Here is a 24,718-nt window from a genome sequence, read left to right on the forward strand (position 1 = left end):
TTAAAATCTCCTGGAGACACAGAAAACACTCACTGGAGGTATAAATGGAATTTGGGTTGAAAAGGACCTTGGCTTTCGATTCCAAACCTCCCCTTTGACAGCTGATGAGAGAGACCCGGGAAGGGTCATTGGCCCAACCTCCAGGACAAAACCAGTCTGCTGAGTAACGGCAGTCCACGACACTTCCTCTACAACCACGGGAATCATTTCACAATTAAGTTCTTTTCTCAAGATCCTCCTACTTGGACTCTTAACAGAAGGCAACTTTTTTGTGTGCTTGAGAAAGGGAATGTGCTCAAGTCTCCACGGTGGGCTGGGGAACTTTCCTAGCTGTTAGGAAAGGGAGAAGAATGTCCAGGAAACTTCCCCACAGAGAAATGCAATGGTACAAGTAAGTGAATCGGTGTTTATTTAATCTCAGGAACCAACAGAACAAATGAGCAACTGCAGTTCATTTCCGGGCGGACACTGTTTCCTCCTGTTTCATTCAGTTCTGACTTGGATCAGGCTAGAAAAAGTCTATGTGGCACTTGTAGCAAGGCCTGCCTGACAAATAAGATGTCAACTATAACAGAATCAGGATTGTGTCATTTTAAATGTTGGCAGAAAAATGAAGTGCAGTCCTAAATAACGCAACCAACCTAAATGTCACCTAGCACACAGGGGAAAAGTACAGTTTAGGTCTATTAAAATAACAACTACCACCTAGGTTTCAAATATTGAACATTCAAATATTCAGATATCAATATTCAAACATTCACTTATTCAACAAGAATTTAACTTCAGGGAACATGAGGGGAAGGGGATGGAATGTGCAGAGGGGCACGTCTGTCCAGGGCTGGGGCCAGCCATGGACCTGGGCCGTCCCGCATTCAAGGCACTGGCTTCTGCAGCGTCTGGACAGAAGGCAGGAGTGGGCAGCTCTGCAGTGAAGACACTAACACAGCAAATTCTTTTATTTGCAATTTAAGAGCAACGCAGGGACCCAGAGATAAGCGTGACTCGCTAATGTGAAGTCCTCGCTAGGAGCACCACCACCAATGCAACGTTGTTCACTGGCTATTGGCAAGCGGGTTCTTAAAGAAAAATGGGATTCTCTAGAAAAGACTTGGAGAAAGCTGACCGGCGAGACGACAAGTGGAACAGGAACGGTCCTCAGCTTCCCTAACCGGGTTCAACATTAACACGGATGTGCCCTGCGGTGGAAACAACTGAATGAACGTTAAGAGGGTCAGGGTTTCATCTGCCTTTCACTCCCTTTCAACACCAGCAAGATTTTCAGATTCTATTCAGGAAGGCATCTAACTTTTTTTAAGAGACAGGATGGTGACAGCAGACAGCTGAGGCCACTCCCCCACGATCCCTGTTGTCCCCTGGACTATCTTAATGCCTCCTACCCACCGAACGTGGCAAGAGAAACCATCTGCCTCCCTTGAAAGGAAACACCGTGTACATAATTGATGGCACTGCTCTTCACATGTTTTCCTTAGGAGTTCTAGGGCCCAGGCAACCGCGAGAGCTAGTCGTCCACTGTGATGTTCCGGAAGAGGTACGCCATGGACTCCCCGTTGTGGATTCTCCGGATTGCTTCAGAAAGAATCAGACTGATGTCCACAGTCTTTATCTTGGGACACTGCAGCTTCTGCACCTCGTGAGGGACAGTATTCGTCACCACCACCTGGTTGACGCAGTAATGGAAAATAAACACTGTCACTGATGTTGTGTGGCCTGAGGTGGTCACTTGGAAACGTGTATCTAACATTTGGTACCCACAGACCAAGTTTCAAACTACAAAACCTAACTTCACAGGGTATGTTTTTACAAACTAAACCAACACTACACAAGGGAAGGTTTACATTCAAGGGAAAGGATTCAAAAGAGAAGCTTATGGAGGTCTTGGTCTATGTATGCAGAAATGATAGGGTGAGACCTAGCTCTGCAAGAAACCTTCCTATTAGGGAAGAATTTAGGTCTTGAGAGAAATGCTACTTTAGAATGAAATTATACTGAAATACAAATTATACTGAAGTACAGAGAGCAAGTCTTTATGAAAATAGACATATTCCTAACTGCGCACGCATGTGTGCTAAGTCACTTTAATCATGTTCGACTCTTTGCAACCCTATAGACTGCAGCCCACCAGGCTCCTCTGTCCATGAGAGTCTCCAGGCAAGAATACTGGAGTGGTTGCCATGCCCTGCTCCAGGGGATCTTCCTGACCTAGGGATCGAACCTGTGTCTCCTGCACCACAGGTGTATTCTTTACCGCCGAGCTACCAGGGAAGCCCATATTTCTAACTGTAAATCTGACATCTGCCCAGATGGCTAGCCACCCAAAGCATGATTTCAGTCCTTTGGAGAGGGAGGAAGTGATACTGACTGAGCCACTGAACTATCCACAGAAGATAGAGCAGCAAATCATGACTCAGGAGCAGACAGACCTCTAAGTTAGGCTAAGTGCACTTCCCTGAATGGCTCACCCAGGACGTCTACCTTACATGGAAATAATGTTAGCTCTTTCCGTATAAAATAAAGATTTAAAACCTCAAAAAGAGCAGACAGACCTCGTCGATGGAGGACTCCTCGATCAGACGGGGGGCCTCTGCGGACAGGATGCCGTGTGTGGCCATGACGTAGATCCTGTAAGCGCCTCTCTCCTTCAGAATCTCCGCAGCGGCCACGAAGCTCTCCACGTCGTCGATGATGTCATCCTGCGGACAGACCCACGCTTGGGCTCGAGGAGGTCCCTCCACCCCCGTCTGTAAACGTGTGCCTCTCTGCACTTTGCTTCCGAGGGTGTCCAAGGGAAGAACGGAGCCATCCGCCCGGGTCAAAGACAGGACTGAGCAGCCCTCGGCAGCGGCAACAGAGCCGCGCGGACTGAACTTCAGAGGAGAGCGCGGCAAAGCCTTACAGCGTGACATTCTGCTTCAGCTCAGGAGATCTCCCAAGATTCCTTCCCCTATCTATTTCAAACTTCTGATGAAAACCACATAGCCAGTGTCTCATTTACTGTTTGCCCAAGAGAAAGCTAATTGATGGGAACAGAGCAATGAAGTAAGCCATAGTAAAGGTCTGATCCTGTGGCCCAGCAGAGGCAGTTTAGAGCTGGGAGCACAGGTACTGTGTTAAAGCAACAAAGGAGACACATGTTCTCATTGGTGAAAGTGGAAGGGCCGTCGAGCTCACTTCACGACCCACAGACTTACGGGTGAGGAGCGGGGTCAGCTGGTTTGATAGAACCCAGGGCCCTGAAGACAAGGTTATTTGTGGAACTGAATTTACTTACAGGTGCCACTACTGTGCTCATTTTACATGTGTAAGTTGTAATAACGATCCCTGTTCATCTGGTTTAAAAGTTTCTGCTACTTGTCCTGAGGGGTTCAAGGCCAGACGGATCCATTTAAATGTACGATCATCACCGGACACCCATCCCAAGATGGACACCTGCTACAAGGTCTGCCCAGGACGGGAGACAGTGACCTACCACTATGATCGCGATGCGTCCTCCCACATCTCCAACTACCGTTATGGGCGGCTTCTCCTTGGCCATCATCACTAGGAAAGCAAAACAAATCACAAGATCCCAGTCAGCCAAGGGTCACTAGGTGAATGAAGTCATCACATCACATTCCCTGAAACGGGTGGCAGAGCCCGGACAGACAATTTAAAAATGTGTGGATTCCCCTTAGTCAACCTGAGGCCTCTCAGAGGTGGGTTATCTAGAGGAGCACCGTCCACCAGCAAGGAAGCCGAGTTTAAACTTTCCATACCCACATCACAAAGCAAAAAGAAACAGATGAAATTCACAGATTTTTCCTGTACTCAGTATACCTAACATATTATGATTTTGACACATAATCGATATGCACCTTTATTAGAGACTTTTTTTTTTCTCATCACTGTCTTCTTATTTGGTATGCCTTCTCCACATGTGGTGATTCTCAGTTGGGACCAACTGCATTTCAAGGGCTCAGGGGCCCTGTGCGCCCAAGACCCAGACCACGCTGGGTGCACGGGGGCCTCCAGATGGAGGGTAGAGGAGCAGAGCGAGAAAGAGCTCACTGGTACAGAGAAGCAGCCATACCACAATGCCACTCAGAACAGACACACTCTGTATGTATGTAAATAAATGCCGCTTAGAAAGTAAACAGGGAAATGCTGTCAAAGAGCTGGCTTGACTTCATTTTCTTCCACAGTGACCTTCCTGGGACAAAGAATGTAACCTCACTATCAAATAGCTACACCACTGACATAATCAGTTTCCTGAAAATTAGGAAGCTGAAGACAATAATCACAAGTCCATCATCTTTTCCTGATTTAACTGGTCCTTAAAGTTGAGGCTTCTTATCTACTACAAAATTTACATGTGAAAAAGGCCCACCCCGAATACAAAGCAAACTACAGGATGCAGAAGGGACAGAGGAATTCACTTTGAAAAGGGGGTTAGTAAACTGGGCGTGCGGCCTGACCGACTCCGCGACCCCATCGACTACAGCCCGCCAGGCTCCTCTATTCACGGGGACATTCTCCAGGCAAGAATACCGGAGGGGTCGCCGTGGCCTGCTCCCGGGGACTCTCCTAACCCAGAGATGAACCCGCGTCTCCTGAGGCTCCTGCCCTGCAGGCAGATTCTTCACTGCTCAGCCACAAGGGAGGCCCCAGTAAACTGAGGGGGCAGAAGTATTTCAGAACAGACATCCTGCTTTTTGGGGAAAGCTTTTTAATTTTTTTCAGCCACTCTGCGTGGCATGCAAGATCTTACTTCCCCGATCTGTGCCCCCCTGCACTGGAAGTGTGGAGACTTAACCACTGGACCACAGGGGAAGTCTTGGAAAGCTTCTTTTAAATCTGAAATATCTACTGTAGGAGTAGTGAGGGAAAGGGAAGAGGCTAAATTCAGGGTCATTCTACAGTTTAGTGATTATCGGCAGGCCATCCACCAGAGCTGACTCCTCTTGACAGGTGCTATAAACCTGAAGGAACAGGTGTCCCTCCGCGTGTACCAGCAAATCAGCCAGGCTGAAATCCAACACTACATTACTGGCAAACTTCAATAGACATTTCCTGATTCCCCATCCCGGAAACAAGAGCAATTTCCTGAATTTGGGCAGTCACAAAGGCTCTGCATATAAGCATCACCTAAAAGAGGAGGAAGTAAACCACCAACATCAGAAAAACCTTCCTCAAATCCTGTCTGTAAATTAAACCATGTGGGTAGGTGGTTATGCTGGCCTCCCCAATTCTTAAAGAGATGTGGTCCCTTTCGTGACCATTTTTCTCCGTAAAAAAAGAAAAAGACTGCAAGCTAGTCTCTCCTGTCAGACCACAACAGAAACTCAGCTCTAGTTTGATGCTCCTGTTGACTCTTTGGTAAGCTTCCCTTTCCCTCCCAAAATTCTATCAGTTTGAAATGAAAAATAGGCATGGCTAGGGTTGAGGCCAAAAAAAAAAAAGACTAAGACAACAAAAGCTTCACTCCTGGTACGCTCAGTCCCTGCTCATAAGTGGCTTTGGGAGCAGCACAAACTCAACACGTAATTTGGTGGCGATTAAAAGAGACAGACTTCATTACAGCATCCAGAGAATAGGCCTCCACAGGACCTCCCTGGTGGCACAGTGGGTTAAGAATCCGCCTGCCAATGCCGGGGACATGGGTTTGATTCCTGATCTGGGAAGATTCCACATGCTGCAGAGCAGCTAAGCCCGTGCTCTGCAACAAGAGAAGCCACCGCAAGGAGAAGTTCTAGCACCCAAACTAGAGAGTAGCCCCTGCTCGTCACAAGTAGAGAAAAGCCCATGCAGCAACAAAGGCCCAGCACAGCCAAAAATAAATCAACAAGTAAATTACTAAAACCAAAAAAGTTAGGTATCAGGTCAAAAGAGCTACATCACTAAAATAAATGCTAGTTACCTGATCACCAAAGCCTGATATTTGACCAATGCTTGCCAACATCCATCTTGTGTGCAAGTGTACTAAGTCGCTTCAGTCATGTCTGACGCTCTGTGACCCTATAGACTGTAGCCCACGAGGCTCTTCTGTCCACAGGATTCTCCAGGCAAGAATACTGGAGTGGGTTGCCATGCCCGCCTCCAGGCAATCTTCCTGACCCAGGGATCCAACCCGTTTCTCTTAAGTCTCCTGCATCGGCAGGCAGGTTCTATACCACTAGCACCACCTGGAAAGCGCCATCACCCATCTTACCAAAATATTCATGCCACTATACATACAACTTTTTACTAAAGGCAAAATTATTTCACAGTCTTGGAAAACCAAGTGCTACCCATATTAGCTCTACTGTCCTCGATGCCTACAAATGTGTGTAACAAAATATTTCACGAAAGGCGAAACCACTGTAATACCATTCAATTATTTTAAAATACCAAGATAGCATGTCACTTATAAACAGAATCTAAAAAAGCACATAGATGAACTTATTTACAAAACAAACTCACAGACTTAGGAAACAGATTTATGGTTACCAAAGGGGAGAGGTGTGAAGGGAGATAAATTAGTTAGGAGTTGGGGACTAACAGATATGTTAATATATACACTAGTGTATGTAAAACAGTCAGCAAGGACCTACTGTATACCACAGGGGACTCTACTCAATACTCTGTAATAACGCATAAGGGAAAAGAATCTGAAAAAGAATAGATATGTGTGCGTGTAATATGTGTAATAGATATAATAACTAAACTAGGCTTCCCTGGTAGCTCAGTGGTTAAGAATCCACCTGCCAATTCAGGAGATGCAGGTTCAATCCCTGGATCAGGAAGATCCCCTGGAGAAGGAAATGGCAACCCACTCCAGCATTCTTGCCTGGGAAATCCCATGGACAGAGGAGTCTGGTGGGCTACAGTCCACGGGGTCACAAAAGAGTCAGACACACAACTTAGCAACTAAACAGCAACAACCACAAATAACTAAACCACTTTGCTATACACTCAAAATTAACACGGTACTGTAAATCAACTATACTCCAATATAAAGTAATTTTTAAATCATATTAATATTAAAAAAAGAAATAAAATCTAAAACCTGTAATAATACTAAAAAAAGAAATAAAATTTCAAACTTGTAAAAAAAAAATACCAGAATACATCCATGTAGGAATGAACTCCTAGCCATTCGTACTATTCAAAACTGTCTTCGATTTACAAACAGAATAAAGACACGGCTGATCTTACACGGCAATTCCAGCCCTGGGTGGACAGTCGCGTTCTTGACCATCGGCGGGGAATGGCGGCCATCGTCCATGTCCATCTCCGCACACTGGGCCTCCCCATGGATGACAGCCAGGCCCAGACGCAGCCTCTCTGCATACGACTGGGCCCTGAGAGGAAGCCAATGGGAGAGGGTGAGATGCATGGGAAGGAAGACCCAAGCGTGGCTTCATTAACCACAGAATGAAAATACCATTCCACCTCTTAGGGACATGCAAAGTAACTGTTTCTGCAAGTCACAATATGAGGCTTGGGCCAGAATGCAAATGTCTCAAGAGGACCCCAAGGTGGGAAGTGGGCTGGCATCTGACTCTGGTCATTTTGGTTCTACTCTTTGCCCAACAGCCTCACATTCATCTTTAGTTGCTTTTTGGTTTTGTTTTTTTCTCTACTTTTTGGCTGCCTGTCACACCAGGATATTAGTTCTCCAGCCAGGGAGGGAAGCTGAGACCCCCGCAGTAGAAACTCAGTGTCTCAACCACTGGACTGCCAGGGAAGTCACTCATCTTCAGAATTCTGTTCAAAAAGGTCTCAAAAACCACTGCCTGAAAGGTGCTTGTGGCATTCCTGTTTTCCTTTTGCTGAGAACTTGAAGGACTTCGTTTTCTCCCAAGGGAAAACTGAGTAATTCCAAGAACCACGCATGTTATTTGGAGACCAGAGGCAAAGCTGTGGTTTGGAGTATGACAGTGACTTGGGGGAAAGCTGGACTCGTGAGCTTTCACAGGCTGTATACGGACAGACCCCGGATCCTAACACAGCCCATTTTGACTTCAGAAGCACCCGAAAGCGATGAGTGTGTCTAGCTTATTTACCTTTTTGCAGCATCAGGCGATTTAGCTACAATGACTGCATTTCTGTAATTTGGAATCTAGATTTGGAGGAAAAATAAGAAAATACTGAAAAGATATCAAAAAATAAATAAACAAAAATACTTGGGTGCTGGCATTACATCTTTTTTCCTCTTATAAAAATGATCCATATTAGCAAATAAGTATGCTAGAATCTCAATTCACACAGTTACCATTTTTTAATCCCTATCAATTAGCATCATGGCCAAAGTAGGCTACATCAAGAAGATAAAAAACAATTCTTAAAACCTTCATTTTAAAAAATATAAGCAAATGGCTAAAGATACTTAGAAGGAACTCTGTTTTTAATGTCTTTAAAAAATAAAAGATCCTTTGTGCCTCAATGCTGACCCTGGCTGGCTGCCTCAGGCATTAAGACTTCAGCAAGAGATCATGTGATCACCCTTTGTGCCTTTCAATATGGAAACCTGGTACCAGAGAAGAACTACATGGGGTCTCTTTTGAGGACAAGGGGGTATTTGCTGGTGCTCCTCACTTCTTCCTGGATATACTGAAGCAGGAAAGGTGAGGCTCTAAGGTTGTCCACGGGAAAGCTGAAAAAGCCTTGTATTTCCTTTTGATGAAGATCCATAGTGATAATGTGAGTTAAACCTGAAATTTTAAAACACAAAATTACAAAGTTCACCCCTACAAATTGACGGCTACAGTGGACACAAACTAGCCGCCCAATGCCTGCTTCCTAACAGAAGGCAGGGGGTACTGTGAACAAGTGCGCTGGTTCTATACCTTATTTGCAATCTTAACAAAACTTAGTAAAGACAATGCTAAGCCTGATGTAAAGAAGCCTATAAACTTCCACACGGATTAGAAAACTAAACCTAGAAAAAACAGCGCTTTCTTCTACTCTAACCATTAGCCTGGGCCTGAAAACTAGAGAAAGAAAAATCAGGCAGAAGCAAAAATATGAATAGGGCATTAAATACTGGAGCAAAAATAGATGTAAAAAACAAGTAAGGCCTTGATTAAAGAATCTAGGAAGAAATGTTGAAGGGTTGTAGATAAATGAAGAAGGAACAAGAAAGCAAAAGCAAAGTAATATATATATACTAGAAAGAAAGAAACCACAAAACACAAGGATAAGACACTGAAGAGTCCGGAAAAATCTGTGTTATGTCCTAAGAGAACGGGTTAGGAAGTACGCCTATAGAAAAACAGTGAAAACATACTCTTATAATCAACAGTGCTAAACAAAAGACAATGTACATTCGTGGCAAGTGGCCAAGCTCACTGAAAAATTTCCAGAGCAAAATTTCTGGTTCTTTGGAAAGAACCAGAATTACTTGTTCTTTCCAAAAACATTACACATTTTTAAAGAATGGAATTCAAATGTTTCTGAGGACTCAGATCTATATTTGAGTTTTTAAATAAACATGAAGCAAATAAAATCCCAACAATTGAAAGGTTATTACACTGAACAGAAAGTATGTCACTACAAAAACATATGATGAAATGATCTGCTATACAGAGGGACAATCAGGGAGGGAGAAGAGAGTATGTAAGCTGAAGAAATGGTAAAAGAAAAACCCAGTTTTACTACTATGTACATACACTGAATTTTGTGCTCAATTGCGTTTGACTCTTTGTGACCCCTTGGACTGTAGCCCGCTAGGCTCCTCTGTCCACAGGATTATTCCAGCAAGAATACTGGAGTGGGTTGCCATTTCCTCCTCTAATGGACTTTCCCAACCCAGGGATCAGATCAAACCCACGTCTCCTGTGTCTCCTGCATTGGCAGGGGGGAATTCTTTATCACTGAGCTCCCTGGTAGCTAAGGTTTAAACAAATCTAGACTGAAGCTCAAAAGATCACAGCCGAATGCCAAGATGGTCAGCTAAAATTTCAATGATGATAAGATGACTAGGACATAGAATGTGGAAAAAGTCCAAGTTAAGAGAAAAGAATCCTGAAGCAGACAAGGTCACTCCGAAGTGGGACAAAGAGGAAAAAAATGTACACCTAAGCTCACAGATCCCTAACCAGAATTATGCAAAAACAAGCAAGACAAAGAAACTACCCAACAACGCTCAGAGAAACAGGTAACCACCAACCACCTATGGCTGGTGGGGTATGGACTACTCTGGCCCGGGGAGGGTCCTAACTGCCGGTGTGGGGCCCCAGGCGCGGGCCGCACTCACCTGCTTTTGCCAGCATGGATGCCAGGAGCTTGCACACAATGGAGCCCCTCTTCCGCATCTTGCTCTGCTTGCTGTAGGGGAAGTAGGGGATGACGCCAATGATGTTCCTGGCACAGGCGGTCTTCAGCGCATACGCCATGATCAGCAACTCCATCACAGCCGTGTTCACGTCTCTGAAACAGGTGGTTTGTCCTTTGGGATTAATGTCATTTATTAACCCCTGGCAAGGATCTCAATCCCAGCAACCTGACCTTGGTTGCCAAGATGGGTGTTAATGTGAATCTTCTCAGTAGCTTAGGATGGCACCTCTTGAATAGAGGAGGAAGCTGGTTCACTTTTCTTTTGAGCTGAGTGAACTCTAGTTTGCATCTGAGGTTACTGACATTCACAGCACCATCATCCACACTCATCTCTGCCTGGATCTTGTCAATGACACTGTCATGGGAGTGGCAGGTGAAGCAGATGTTGACTGCGGATGACCAGTTAACCCACACCTGCTGGTACCATCCCCAGGATCTGAACTCAGGCCAGGGTGCTGGCACCTCCTTTTCCTGGGAACACCATGGGAAATCCACAAGCCCTTCCACTTAGCTGAAAGAATTTGGTCTTTTTTTTTTTTTTTTTTTTTCGGGTGGAGAGAAGGGTAAGCAGGGCAGGAAGGTCTTGGAAGTTAATTTCCAAAAATCTCCCCCATCCCTTCTTTCCCTGAGATACCTAGATTCACGTGCGTGCTTAGTCACTCAGTTGTATCAGACCCTTTGCCTACCAGGCAAAAGGGTATAGACATAGCCTACCAGGCTACTCTGTCCATGGGATTCCCCAGGCAAGAATCCTGGAGTGAGCTGCCATTTCCTTCTCCACAGGAATCTTCCTGACCCAGGAATTATCTCCTGTGGATCCTGCATTGGCAGGCGGATGCTTTACCACTGAGTCACCTGGGATACAAAGATAACCCAGACAGACAAAGAAGGAAATGTGAATCTGGAAGGTATTCAAAGGAAAGGCTATTTCCAAATTTTAATGAATGCTGAGTGCCACCCTTTGCCAAGACTGATCAAGTAGCAGGTAGGGCTCTGCTCTTAAAGGGCCTTGAAATCCTTCAGGATGACCTTCCAAAGTTCAATCCTCTCTCTCTAGCCTCCTCCCAACTCTTCTTGGGATTGTCCAAGTGTCCTCAAACACCCTTTGGCATTAGGAGTGTATTTCCCTTGCCTTCCCAAGATAAAGAAGATCATTTCCCATGTCCAAGTTCCCACCCAAGTGAGGAACAGGCTCTTCAGATTATACTTTACAAAAAAAAAAAAAGGAAAAGTTTTACTTATTTATGTTAATTTTTGGCCATACCCTGTGGTATGTGGGATCTCAGTTACCTGACCAGGGACTGAACCTGCACCCCTGATTTGGAAGGCAGAGTCTTAACCACTGGACCACCAGGGAAATCCCTGGATTATTTATTCAGTTCTTGAATCACCTGATCAAAATGGAAAGGCCTGCCATCAACACAGCAGAAACTTAACAAATGACTGTTGAATAAGTGGTCGAATGAAATACTCATCATGAAATGCTTTTTAGCTTGAAGGACTGTCAGGCCGCTTCCCCCTCGTCTCTTCCAGTTTCTATTCACATCTATGCATCTGGGAGGGAGCGATGCAAAGACGCCCTTTCCCTCTGACACCGTTTCCGCACCCATGTTCACTGGGGGGACTCCCTACCTCCCCTCTGCAGTCTGGACTCTTCATGACTATTTCAAGGTTCAGTCATAAGCTTCTCTGTTTACTCCTTCCACAGGGTAGGCAGAGTTGATTCTGGGCTCAACTTCAAGATGCAACTGTCGACTAAGATATTCCTTTTGGACTGCTAACAGGTTACATATTTTCCAATTATCATTTCCTTCCTCTGAAATAAACTGGAATCTTCTTCTCCCTCATATTTCCAACATCCCATGTCTGGCATCAAAAGGTCAGAAGACACACAACCTTTTGGTATAATCATGACACGACATTTATCAACCACTTTCAAGGTTATTAGGTTGGTGCAAAAGTAACTTCAGTTTTGGACTGTTGAACTTCGCTGTTTTGGAATACTTCCTTAAATAAATGTGGTTATATTATACATCATTTTAATGCACGTTTCTCACTTTATGTTTTTTTGCTAATAACTTATTACTGTGTATTTTATATTTATTTTAAACTAGGGAAATGACGTTAGACAAAAAGCAAGTTCCTGTGATTTTCTTATTCAAGTTCAAAACGCGTTATAAAGCAGCGGGGACAACTAGCAGCATCAACAATGCACTGGCCCCAGGAACTGGCTAACAACGTACAGGGCGGCGGTGGTTCAGGAGTCCTGCAAAGGAGACGAGAGCCTCGCGGACGAGGAGCGCAGTGGCTGGCCATCGGAAGCTGACAACAAACCACCGAGAGCATCACCGAAGCTGATCCTCACAACCACACAAGACGTCACCAAAGAACTCCACAACGGCCACTCTGAGATCACACAGCCTTCGAGGCAAACTGAAGCGGTGAGAGTGCTCTGAGCGCAGGCCTCGCGAGGCGACCGAAAAATCAGAACGCCGTCATTGTGAGATGCTGTCTTCTCTTACTCCCTGCAGCAACAATGAACCATGTCTCGACTGGATTGATCGTGACATGCAATGAGAAGTATGTTTTATATGGCAACCGGCGACAACCAGCTCAGTGCCTGGACCGAGAAGAAGCTCCAAAGCACTTCCCAAAGCCAAACTTGCACCAAAAAAATGTCAAGGTCACTGTTTGGTGGTCTGCTGCCAGTCTGATCCACTATAGCTTTCTGAATCCTGGCAAAACATTACATGTGAGAAGTATGCTCAGCAGATCGATGAGATGCATCAAAAACTGCAACGCCTGCAGCCAGGGCTGCAGAAAGGACCCAATTCTTCTCTATGACAACACCTAACCATACGTTGTACAACCAAAGCTTCAGAAGTTGAATGAATTGGGCTACAAAGTTTTGCTTCATCCGCCATATTCACCTGACCTCTCACCAACCGACTACCACTTCTTCAATCATCTTGACAACTTTTTGCAGGGAAAATGTTTCCACAACCAGCAGAAGGCAGAAGAAAATGCTTTCCATGAGTTTGTAGAATCCCGAAGCACAGATTTTTACACTACTGGAATATACCAACTTATTCCCGGCAACTTATTCCTCTGGCAAAAATGTGTTGATTTTAATGGTTCCTATTTTATAATAGAAATGTGTTTGAGCCCAGTTATAATGATTTAAAATTCATGGTCTGAAATCGCAATTACATTTGTATCAACCTAACACTTAGGAATTCATAATACTTGGTCAGTTTTCCACACTCTTCAACAATTTTCATCCTGCATCATCCATTTACCAAATACTTACTGAGCACCTTGCATCACGTACTGTGTCGGTGGGGAGATAACTTGGTAAATGAGGCTGACCTCATCTTGTTGGGGGGGGGATCCTTTGGCTCTCCCCCACCATCACCCTTGGGATCATTTGTCCCTAGGAGGAGCACGTTAACTCACCTAAGAATGTCCCCTTCCCCTTCTGATCCTTCAGCCCAGAGGAGAGCTCCCCGCCCACAACAGATCACCTCAAGGGATGCCTGTGGGCTCTGGGGATTGAGATGAAGCCGGCACGGCACTCGGTACAGAATGTAGGTAACTCAGGAGTCCGTCTCTAAACATCAGGCATCATATACCCTCTATCAAAAGCCTCTTCCACATACAGACTGCTTGTTGACGCTAGATAAGCTTTCTTAATCTTCCACTGGTGTGGTGCAGTGTGTGGCATTAAAAAAAGCTTCACTGGACATGGTGGTTTCTTATACCAGATCCCAATGCCAACAATACGTTGAGAGTTGAAGTTAATTAAACAGACCCTAGAAGGATATCTGTCTGGGTCATGGGTTTTCAGCTGTCTTTGTGACAGCATTTACAATACACAACCATAGGCCACAAGGTTTAGACACCACGCAAGGGAGGGCCAGATGGTAAGCCATTGAGTGTAACAAGAGGAACAAAAGTTTTGGAGAAGCCTTGATTTCAGAGTAATTTTCTTTCCACTAATTACTAATCTCTCCCATGAGGTTTTTATTTTTTTTTTTACTTTTTCCGTTTCCTAATGACCTATGCACCAGGGGATTCAACATTCTTTAGATCAAGGCTAAGGAAAGCCTCCCATGCCCCACCCCCTTTTGGTCAGGAAGGGGACAAAAGGGCCTTTGTCACAGCGGCTTTACCCATTCTCTGAGGGACGCCGGACAAACTGGATACCAGGCAGTTACTGTGTGGGCTAGCAGGGCCAAGAGAAACTGGCTGGCAGTTTCTGCTTTATCTGTTCCCAGCACATTCTGGCTGCTGCTGCTAAGTCACTTCAGTCGTGTCTGACTCTGTGCAACCCCACAGACGGCAGCCCACCAGGCTCCCCCGTCCCTGGGATTCTCCAGGCAAGAATACTAGAGCAGGTTGCCATTTCCTTCTCCAATGCATGAAGGCGAAAAGTGAAAGGGAAGTCACTCAGTCGTGTCCGACTCGTAGAGACCCCATGAACTGCAGCCCACCAGGCTCCTCCATCCATGGGATTTTCCAGGCAAGAACACTGGAGCGGGTTGCCATTGCCTTCTCCGATATTCTGGCTAGTGCCTGTAATCTCTAAGTAGAACAATCTTAATTGTTTACCAACTCTTTTTCTCTTCCCTAAGACTATCACATCTTACATTAACCTTGGCTTTTACTGCTCTCTCATTTTCAATGGGCAAAAAATGAGTGTGAGGTAAGGACATAGTCTATACATATCAGTTAAAACTGCAAAGACAGACCAGCACCACAGATGGAAGTTCTGAGAACAGGGTCAGGGAGCAGGACACGTGCCACCTCCACCTCCAACAATTCATCATTTGCAGCGAGTAAGCTGTCATATTCTTTTAATGAGTCGTCTTATGCAGCCCAGTGGTAGAGAATCTGCCTGCCAATGCAGGAGACGTGGGTTCAATCCCTGAGTGGGGAAGATCCCCTGGAGAAGGAGATGGCAACCCATTCCAGTATTCTTGCCTGGGAAACTCCACGGACAGAGGAGCCTGGCGGGCTACAGTCCATGGGGCTGCACAGAGATGGACTTAAGAGATCACTTAAGATGACTTAGCGACTAAACACCAACAGTTACATCAGCAAACTAGAAGGTGTGACATAAAACACTCTGTCCTACGAACAACAGCTGGTAAAGCTCCCCACCTAGTTCACCGGCTCCGGTGTTCAGGGCACCTGGGAGCTCCCGAGGACCCCCTGTGGCAGTGTGACTGACTGTAAGGAACACCTATTTGGCCGCCATTTCAGGCTTTCTGGAAACCCTTGGAATTTCCTAAGCTTTGAGACAGTAAAGGTGTCCTTCGTTATGTTAATGAGGTGACTTTCGGACTGCACCTGAAGGAGGAGACTGGTTGCCTGGGAGACACACGACTGTTAGAGAAGTTGAACTTTCAGTCCTACCCCGTGACTGAGCCCTACCCCGTGGATTCAATCAACCACCAAAGGCTAATGATTTAATAGGTCATACCTTTGTAATGAAGCCTCTGTAAAAACCCAAAAAGGAGGGGGTTCAGAGAACTTCCGGATTGGAGAGCTGGGGGGACAGCAGCTGAAAGCTCCGGACCCCTCCCTGCATACCTTGCCCAGGACACATCTTGACTTCCACCGGAGTCAAGCCCTGAGGGGAATTCAGGATGGAGAAAAACTAGCAGCTCTCTAGGCTTTGGGTAACAGGCCCTAGATAAACAGATGCATACCTAAGGGCTAATTTCAATGACCAGAAATCCTTGTCTTCCCAAGTACAGAAAAGCACTAAAATCACTGGGATGTCTCTGCTTGGTGATCAGCAATAATCTTCTGATGCTTCACTTCCCCCACTCCGCCCCCACCTGGAAAACACCTCACACAAATCCTGGTTCCTCTCTTACCTCATCGAGTGGTTCCTTAGCTCCACCTGTTAGACAGGCTCCAAGGCTATAGTCCTCAGTAAGGTCCTCAAATGAAACCTAACTTGCAACTTTTAGGCTATGCATTTTGCACCAATCGGCAATCTATATAACCATGTATGGCAAATAGGACTAAAAAACTAAATTCCCCACTAAATTAACTAAATTTAGTTGTCATTCAAATATTCTGAAGTCAGGCAACAGAATGTTGTTTTATACTGTTTATTGGGACAAACCCAATAACTCTACATGGGATCCACACCCACACACATTCTCTTTGTCTTTTCTCCAAATTTCCTCTCCCATCCCCATCATCCTGAAAGATACAGCAACTGTCCAGGGAAGGTGTTTTTGCTTTGATACCACCAAACTGAACCACAGGGAAGACAACGGTGGCTTCTAAAATAATCTCAAAACAAGTACACACAATTCAGTTCAATTCTGACTGTCTCTCTCTGGACATAACAACAGATCCCACAGCTTAAGGGCCCAGTCCCATGAGACCGCCCTTCCTCACTTCAGATACGGGCAAGTCCAGACTGTCACCTGTCTAACCAACCTGCTATAAATTGAGAGGTTCCTAGGATCCACTCCTCAGCTCCGATTAGTTTGCTAGAGCAAATTAATAATAATAGTAAAAGAACTCAGGGAATTCCCTGGAGGCCCAATGGTTAGGCCTTGGTGCTTCCACTGCAGGGGGGCACGGGTTTGATCCCTGGTCGGGTGGGGAACGAAGATCCTGCATGCTGTATGGGAGAAGGGTGCAGAGCGTCCCCACCCTTGCTGCGTGCACCCACCTCCAAGCACCCCCATCTTTACCAACCCAGAGGCTCTCCACACCCAGGCCTTCTGGGGGTTTTATGGAGGCTTCATGATACCAGCTGGAGAAGGAAATGGCAACCCACTCCAGTATTCTTGCCTGGAGCATCCCAGGGACTGGGGAGCCTGGTGGGCTGCCGTCTGTGGGGTCACACAGAGTTGGACACAACTGAAGCGACTCAGCAGCAGCAGCAGCATGATACCAGCACAAGTTGTCAAATCACTGGCCACTGGAGATGGATTCAACTCCTCTCCAGAGGTCACGGGGGCCAGGCTGAAGGCACCCACCCTCTCATCACAAGGTTGGTACCCCTAGGAACCAGCCCCCACCCTGGGTTTATCCAGGGGATTTCCAAAACTCCCTGCGTTAACATAATTCAGGGGTAACTGAAAGGGGCGTGTTCTGAATAATGGAGATACTTTGATTGCTAATTCTCAAGGAGGAAGTTCCAATAGTTTTAGGAGCTCTGCGCCAGGACAGGAAGACCAAATCCATATTTCTTATTATAAATCTCAGAATCACAGAGGCCAAACAAGAGTGGCCACGTGGAACTGACACCCAAGGATTAAAAGGGACACATGTAAAGCGCCCGCACGCTGCTGGCACCCAGCGCCCTGCTTATTACTCACACAGTCTCAGGAACTAATCTGATCGAGACGTGAAGGTCTGGATTTTTCAAAGACACCAACCCCATTCCCAGTGAGGGGCTGAGAGGAGATGACCCCACAGGGAAGTTCACGCTCAGGTATGCCAGGATTCTCCCAGGGCCTGTCCTGCCTGGAGAGAAGGAGTAGATGGTATCTGCGATAGAGACGATGTGGGGGGAACCGGCCACTGTGCAAAATTAAACGCAGTGCAAAAACCGGCCTCAGCGGACACGAACCAGAGAGGCTATGCACTGCATTTAACAACAACAAAGGCTTTCAGTAGAGCTGAACAGACAGACCCTGGCAAACGGAGGGAGGATATTTTGTCCTTGAGGATTTTCAAGCTTGGAAAAGATGATCAAGTAAACACACAGCAGTTAAGTACAGTGTGACAATCATGGGAAGAATTCCAAAAGACCAAAGGTGTGTGTCTGTATACACGCGAATGCATACATATACATCATGTTTTAGAAAGCAGTTAACATGCAAACACATTTACAATTTAGAAAATACTGAAGTTCACATGAAGAGACAGCAAGTTACATCACTAAGATTTTTAGAGGAAAAGGGATAAAGTCATGCTCTTACCTGGGTATTGTCTGTATAATGAAAATATCTTGGCCACGAACAGATTCTTTTATTTCAACTCTTGTTTCTGAAAAATAAAAATGTTCTATAGTTTTAAGGAAAAGTACTTCATGCTGTAAGAATGGTGTAAGAATGCTGTAAGAAGAAAAAAAAAAAAAGAATGCTGTAAGAATTGGGCAGCAATCGGAGGGAGTAAAGGGGAATCTAAACCAACACTTGGAGGGAGTAAAGGGGAATCTAAACCAACACTTGGAGGGAGTAAAGGGGAATTTAAACAACAACTCATTTGGAAAAGACCCTGATGCTGGGCAAGACTGAAGGCGGGAGGAGAAGGGGACGACAGAGGATGAGATGGTTGGATGGCATCACCAACTGGGTGGACATGAGACTGAGCAAGCTCTGGGAGTTAGTGATGGACAGGAAAGCCTGGCGTGCTGCAGCCCATGGGGTCGCAAAGAGTCAGGCACGACTGAGCAACTGAACTGAACTGAAATTGACACTTCACTTAGTGCACCAAAATAAATTCTTAGTAGATCTGGGAATGACATGTACTGATGTTAAAAAAAAAAGTCAAGCTCAGGGGAAAATAAGCCAAAAATAGACTAGAAGGCAAAAGCAATAATCAGGTCTATGTAAAATCTCAGGGTCCAGAAAAGAAAATCCATCACTAAATAAACACAAGATGCTCAGGGAAAAGTATTCAGCAATTAAAGAGGCCAAAGGTTAATATCCTTATTATTCTTTTTAACAAAGCCGTGGTCTCCTCTGTGTCAGGCCCTGAGCTGGGGTCCCAAAGAGGAGGACATGGACCAAGGGGAAGACTGACCTAGGAGAAACAACGCAATGCCAGAGACTGGCAAACACTCCAGGACAATGTATAGGACAAAGCCCAGCCACGAGAAAGGAGAAACAGGCCTGGGAACGATGGCCTCACCACAGGCTGGACCACGTAGTGGGAACGAAAGTGTGGGACAGCGGGGGCAGGGGGTACCAAGCAGAGGGGGTGTCACTGTGCATCTGGAAACAGACTGAAAGAGGAGAAGGAGATAAGAGAGGAGGGCAGGGAGCCAACTGAGACCAGACGTCCCAAGAGTCTGGATTTTATTCCAAAGTAGACAGGAGAACCACTGGGGGATCCGTGTGATCACTGGCTACAGTGTAAAGAGAATGGTGGCAAAGCAGGAGAGGCTACTTGGGGAAGGCCACTCCAGGTTGGTTTTTTTTTTTTCCCCCAATTATTTTTATTAGTTGGAGGCTAATTACTTTACAGTATTGTAGTGGTTTTTGCCATACATTGACATGAATCAGCCATGGATTAACATGTGTTCCCCATCTAGGTTGTTTTTTAAGGAGTCCAGGCAAGTGACAGACAGTGCGCTGGACCAGAGCAGCAGCAGTGGAGGCAGAGAGAGAAGCAGGTAGATTTCAAATGGATTCCTGAATCGGAGCACACAAGACATGCTGATGCGCATGATGAAAGATGAAGCAGGTGAGATGGGCAGAACCTAGGTCCCAAAGGGCCCCAACATGATTGCTAAGGAGACTGAACTCTGGCCTATAAAATGTGAAGCAGAGATAAGTAAAAAATGTTTGCATTGTGGAAATAACCCATTGGAGGGGAGCAGAACAAACTAAAGGCTAAAAATGTAAGTAAGACGACCTGTTAAGAAGCTACTTTGACAGCAAGAGAGAGAGAGGAGGCCTAGAACAGTGATGGGAAGTTGGAGAAAAAGGTCCTCCCTAAACCTCCCTCCTTCCCTCGAATGCTTCATTAATGAGATCCCCAAATGCCATCACAATGAACCAAATCTGTTACTGTTAAATAGGCTATCTCACCTATATGCACTCACCTTCATTGGAAGTCACACTTCCAATGAAGGGGACTGGGGTTCAATTCCCAGTTGGGGAACTAAGATTCCCACATGACGCGCAACTCAGCCAAAAAATAAACAAATTAATTGAAAAAGAAGAATGAAGGCTCTTTTTAGAAAAACTCCAGTTCACACGCATGTGTTTAACAACAACAACAAAAATAAGCATCTCCTGACTTGCCCTGGCAGGAGAGCTTCTGAAGTCACCAAGTTAGCAGCTGTTGAGTGTGGAAACTGGATTAAGGGTTTCTGGGGGTTAATTATAACACAGATGTAACTTGCACACACTCCAGAACGTACGCTTTACATTACTGTCCGATACTTTGCTTTTTTAGATCCCCAAACATAAGTTCCATCTTAATTATCTCCTAGGCAAACACAGAAACATGAATCCAAGGCTTTCAACTTTGCAAAAATAATTCCCAGCTGGGGGTTTATTCCTGGAACACGGCTATCAACAAAGTGCCTTCAAGCAGTATTATTTCATGTTCCAGCTCTCCCTGGAAACCCAGCAGGGGATTTCCCTGGCGGTCCAATGGCCCTCCATGTTTCCACTGCAGGAGGTGCGGGTTCCATCCCTAGGCTGGGAATGAAGAGTCCCACATCCTCCACCTGGTTCGAAACAAAAAACTCAGGTGGCAACAAAAAGTGGTGACTAACCCAGGGTAAGCTTTGACAAGACTTGAGAGAAAAAATGAGAGATAAAACTAATTCAAAGAGGTTTTTAAAGTAAGTCATTACCTATCTAGTACAGATGGCTCCTAACACCATTTGATGACTTAGAAAGACAGATAAACATAGAAAGTATATATCAAATACAACAAAATAAGGAAGAAAAATCTCCTCCATCACTTTTTTCATTCTAAAATGACAAGATATTTGCATTACCTTGGGACAACAGGAAAGAAGACTTAAGGAGAAAATAAGAAGTCAAGGTTTAGAAGTACTGAAAGCTTTCCACCCCTACTGTTAAAGAGCAACGGATTTTTTGTGTTAAATATGAGTAACACTCGCCTTTTAAAAACATGCCAGTCAATTAAACGGAGCTTGAAGGACAAAGAACGTTTAAGAAGTTTAACTTACCTCCGTTGGTCTCTTGATAAACCACAGACTTCCCCAATTCAGCACCAAGACGCCTAAAGGGAGAAAAAAAGCAATTAAAGCTCTTTTAGGAGCATTTAACCACTCTTAACCATTGGACCATCAGAGAAGTCATGCTTCCAATGAAGGGGACTGGAGTTCAACTCCCGGTCAGGGAACTAAGATCCCACATGCTGCATAACTCAGCCAAAAAATAAACAAATTAATTGAAAAAGAAGAAGGCAGGCTCTTTTCAGAAAAACTCCAGTTCACAGGCATGTGTTTAACAAAAAGACTACAATAACTACACCAGCATTCTCTTACCAAAAAAAAAAATTTAGAAAATTTAACTCATTATTAAGAACTAAAAATCCTGTCATTCCATGAGCAGCTTCCAGCGCTCACCATTCTGTAACACACTGCTTTACTGGGAAGAGCCCACAACCAAAGTTTAACATCTACTCCCATCATTTCTCGAATAATAATTGTCTTGCAAAATTGATGCCAAATAAACATGTGGTTAGCAGCAATAGTTCAAAAAACACAAGCCAAAGGCAAATGCCTCAACTGTCAAAAGCATCAGACTTCCGTGTCATTAACCAAACGCAGTATGAATCTTGTTTGGATCCCGATTAGAACAAACCAAGTGGAAAACTCGTTTTTGAGACAACCTAGGAAACATGCTTCCCTCGTGGCTCAGATGGTAAAGAACCTGCCTATAATGCAGGAGACCCAGGTTCAGGCCCTGGGTCAGGAAGGTCCCCTGGAAAAGGAAATGGCAGCCCACTCCAGTATTCTTGCCTCCATGGACAGAGGAGCCTGGTGGGTTACTGTCTGTGGGGCCGCAAAGACATGACTGAGTGACTAACACACACAGTGAAATATGCACAAGAACTAGACATTAGGCCTAGACAAGAGAGTAGACATAAAGGAATTAATGGTGGGTTTTTGTTTGTTTTCAGTTCTTATTGGTCAGTATTACCATTTTTATGAGTGAAATAAGGGTTGTTGATAATGGTTGTTGTTTACGTTCTGCAATCTGTTTAAAAACACTCCAGCCAAGTACACAACAGAACATTACTCAGTCTTAACAAGAGGTGAGATTCTGGTCCACGCTACAGCATGGAGGCTGTGCTGTGTCTGACTCTGCGACCCCACGGACGGTAGCCCGGCCAGGCTCCTCTGTCCGCAGGGATTCTCCAGGCAAGAATACTGGAGTAGGTTGCCATGCCCTCCTCCAGGGGATCTTCCCCACCCAGGGATGTGGGCAGATTCTTTACCATCTGAGCCACCAGGGAAGCCCACATTATTGATAAACCTTGATTGAAAAAAAAAAAAAAAGATTCGAAGTAAAAAAGTCAGACACAGAAATACAAATATTGTATGAGTCCATGTATAGGAGGACCTTAGAATGGGAACATTCACAGTCACAGAAAATAGAACAGAGGTTACCAGGGACTGGGAGGGGTGGATAAAGGGGAGTTAGTACTTAAAAGTGTACAGAGTTCCTGTTTGAAATGATGGAAAAGATCCAGAAACGAACAGTGCCAATAATCACACAACACTGTGAATGTACTTAATGCCAGTGAATTGCACACTTAAAAATGGTTAAAACTAAAAAAAAAAAAAAAAAAGGTTAAAACTGAAAACTTTTCTGGAACAATTTTTTCAAGAACCAAATATAAGACCAAGGCAAAACCACTGACTATTTAATTCTGCCCTCCCCTCTCTGGTTTCTCTCAGCAAGGTCACTGTGGTAAATCTGACCCAAAATAAACAAACACAAGCTTTATATTTAAAATTAAGTGTTTTAGTTGGCCTCAAAAAGAAAGACAAATAATCAGTGGTCAGAAATGGAAACTAGGTAGTAGATTGCAAAAGGACTGTGTGTTTTTTTACACTCTTCTAATCTCATTTAAAACTAACTGAAAAGAACACAGCCAATATTGAGATAATATCACTAAAGTTTCCCCTTTCTTCTACATTTTTCATCTAGAATTTTAAAATATATTCATGCCATTACTTATAAACTCTGAAAACCCCACAGAACTCTAATAAGTTGTTTAAAACGTGAGAATGAATTTAAAAGTTAAAAAACAAGCTTATTTATTTTTTTAACAACTTTATTTGCAAAGGGCTCAGAAGGTTCTTTCTCTACAATAGGACTCTGGAACTCTCTACAAGAGCCAACTAGAAAAGAGGCCATTTAGTAAGCATGTATTTTTCAGAGGGCCACTATGAACCTCTGCTCTGCTAGACGCCTGAACGCATGAACCATTATTTGGTTCATGTTCACAATGTTCTGGGTCCAGTAGAAGGAACTGTCTCGATTTTACCAATGAAGTTCAGGAAAAACAAGTCTCTTGCCCAGGGGCAAGACGGGCAAGGTCCTAAGACCCCAAAGGCCACTCGAGGCTGGAGGCTTCCTTAGGTGAAAATAGCAGACTTAAGACTGATCGAACCTAACTGACTTACAGACTACGGTTAGACCTGTCGTTTCAATCATCAGCTGCGATAAATCTGCTCCCTGGGGTTGCCTTGTTCTCACAGCCCTCCCCTACACGTCTGCTTCAGTCCGTGCATCTTGGGCCTCGGGGGTCTTTCACTTGCAAGGCCGCCCCCTGCCGCCCCCATCTACTGCACCAGATATTGTAACTACGTGCCGGCCTCCGTCTCCCAGGGCGGGGAGACTTGGGAACCGCGGCGATCAGATCCAGAGGTCAACTCCAACCGTGGGAAAAGGAGCCAAACCCAGAGCCGCCCCTGCTCCCACAAAGCCCTAACCTGGGGGTGGGGGTGGGGTTCCACCGCCTGGGAGGTGGGAGTGGGGAGCCGAAAGCAGGGCGGGCGCTCCAAGGACCCGAAGGGTGGGCTGGGGGAAAAGCCAGTTAAGTCGGCCAGCCCAACGCGTTTTCAGCTGCAAAGTTGGGGTGGGGGCGGCAGGATGAAGGGGCCACATCACCCCTCGCCCCGGACGGGGGATGTGGAGGCGAAGAGGAGCAAGGACGGTCTCCCTGAAAGGAAGGGCCCCCTAGGACATCCCCGTCCCCCGCCCCTTACTCGGTGATGCGCTTGGCCAGCTCGGTGCAGGCGGCCGTGGAGTTGGCAGAGAAGACTCGGTAGCCGGTGCGGGCGGCGTTCATGGCCGGGCGGGCGGCGGGGCAGGCTCGCGGGGCGCGGAAAGCGGAGGACACGGAGAGCGGGGGCAGCAGCAGCAGCTTCCTGGGCATCGTCCGGCCCGGGGGCGCGGTTACAGCCGGCCCGCGAGGGGCTGCACCCGGGAGCGGTTCTGACGGAGGCGGCCGCGAGGCCAGCGCAGCGAAGGCGCCGAGAAAACCGACACGGGAGGCGGGGGAGGCGGGGGGGGGCGGGGGAGAGTCTCGAGACCCCCAACCTCCTTTGTACCAAAGGCCACTCGCTGAGGAATCAGGCGCGACGAGAGAGCAAAGCAACCTGCGCCGTTGATCACCTCAAAGATAGCTACGAGGGCACCGC

The 24,718-nt window shown here is 45.7% G+C and overlaps 1 protein-coding gene across 2 annotated transcripts; it reads right to left on the bottom strand.

Annotated features, from left to right (window-relative positions):
- Positions 1–392: 392 nt before the first annotated feature.
- PRPSAP1 (phosphoribosyl pyrophosphate synthetase associated protein 1) lies at positions 393–24,718 on the bottom strand. 2 transcript variants are annotated; one of them, XM_043461545.1, is made up of 10 exons: positions 24,284–24,718; positions 21,227–21,279; positions 18,273–18,339; positions 10,235–10,407; positions 8,575–8,690; positions 8,043–8,098; positions 7,192–7,337; positions 3,488–3,558; positions 2,565–2,711; positions 393–1,678 (listed from the first exon to the last, which is right to left on the bottom strand). In XM_043461545.1, the coding sequence occupies exons 1-10, from the start codon at positions 24,451–24,453 to the stop codon at positions 1,520–1,522; spliced, it is 1,158 nt and encodes a 385-aa protein (XP_043317480.1). In that variant the 5' UTR covers positions 24,454–24,718; the 3' UTR covers positions 393–1,519. The 2 variants fall into 2 exon arrangements, with proteins under 2 accessions (XP_043317480.1, XP_043317488.1); XM_043461553.1 differs by lacking the exon at positions 24,284–24,718 and adding an exon at positions 17,667–17,814 and having other exon boundaries at positions 21,227–21,267.

This window comes from Cervus canadensis, chromosome 1 (assembly GCF_019320065.1).
Source record: "Cervus canadensis isolate Bull #8, Minnesota chromosome 1, ASM1932006v1, whole genome shotgun sequence".
Taxonomy (NCBI): domain Eukaryota; kingdom Metazoa; phylum Chordata; class Mammalia; order Artiodactyla; family Cervidae; genus Cervus; species Cervus canadensis.

What these genes read in the sequence shown, in the direction of transcription:
- PRPSAP1 (XM_043461545.1), bottom strand. Translation starts at nt 24,453, where the DNA reads ATGCCCAGGAAGCTGCTGCTGCTGCCCCCGCTCTCCGTGTCCTCCGCT. An exon ending in CTGGCCAAGCGCATCACCGA is followed by an intron (nt 21,280 to 24,283) that starts GTAAGGGGCGGG and finishes TTCTCCCTTTAG; the next exon opens with GCGTCTTGGTGCTGAATTGG. An exon ending in AGGAGTCCTCCATCGACGAG is followed by an intron (nt 1,679 to 2,564) that starts GTCTGTCTGCTC and finishes TGCGTCAACCAG; the next exon opens with GTGGTGGTGACGAATACTGT.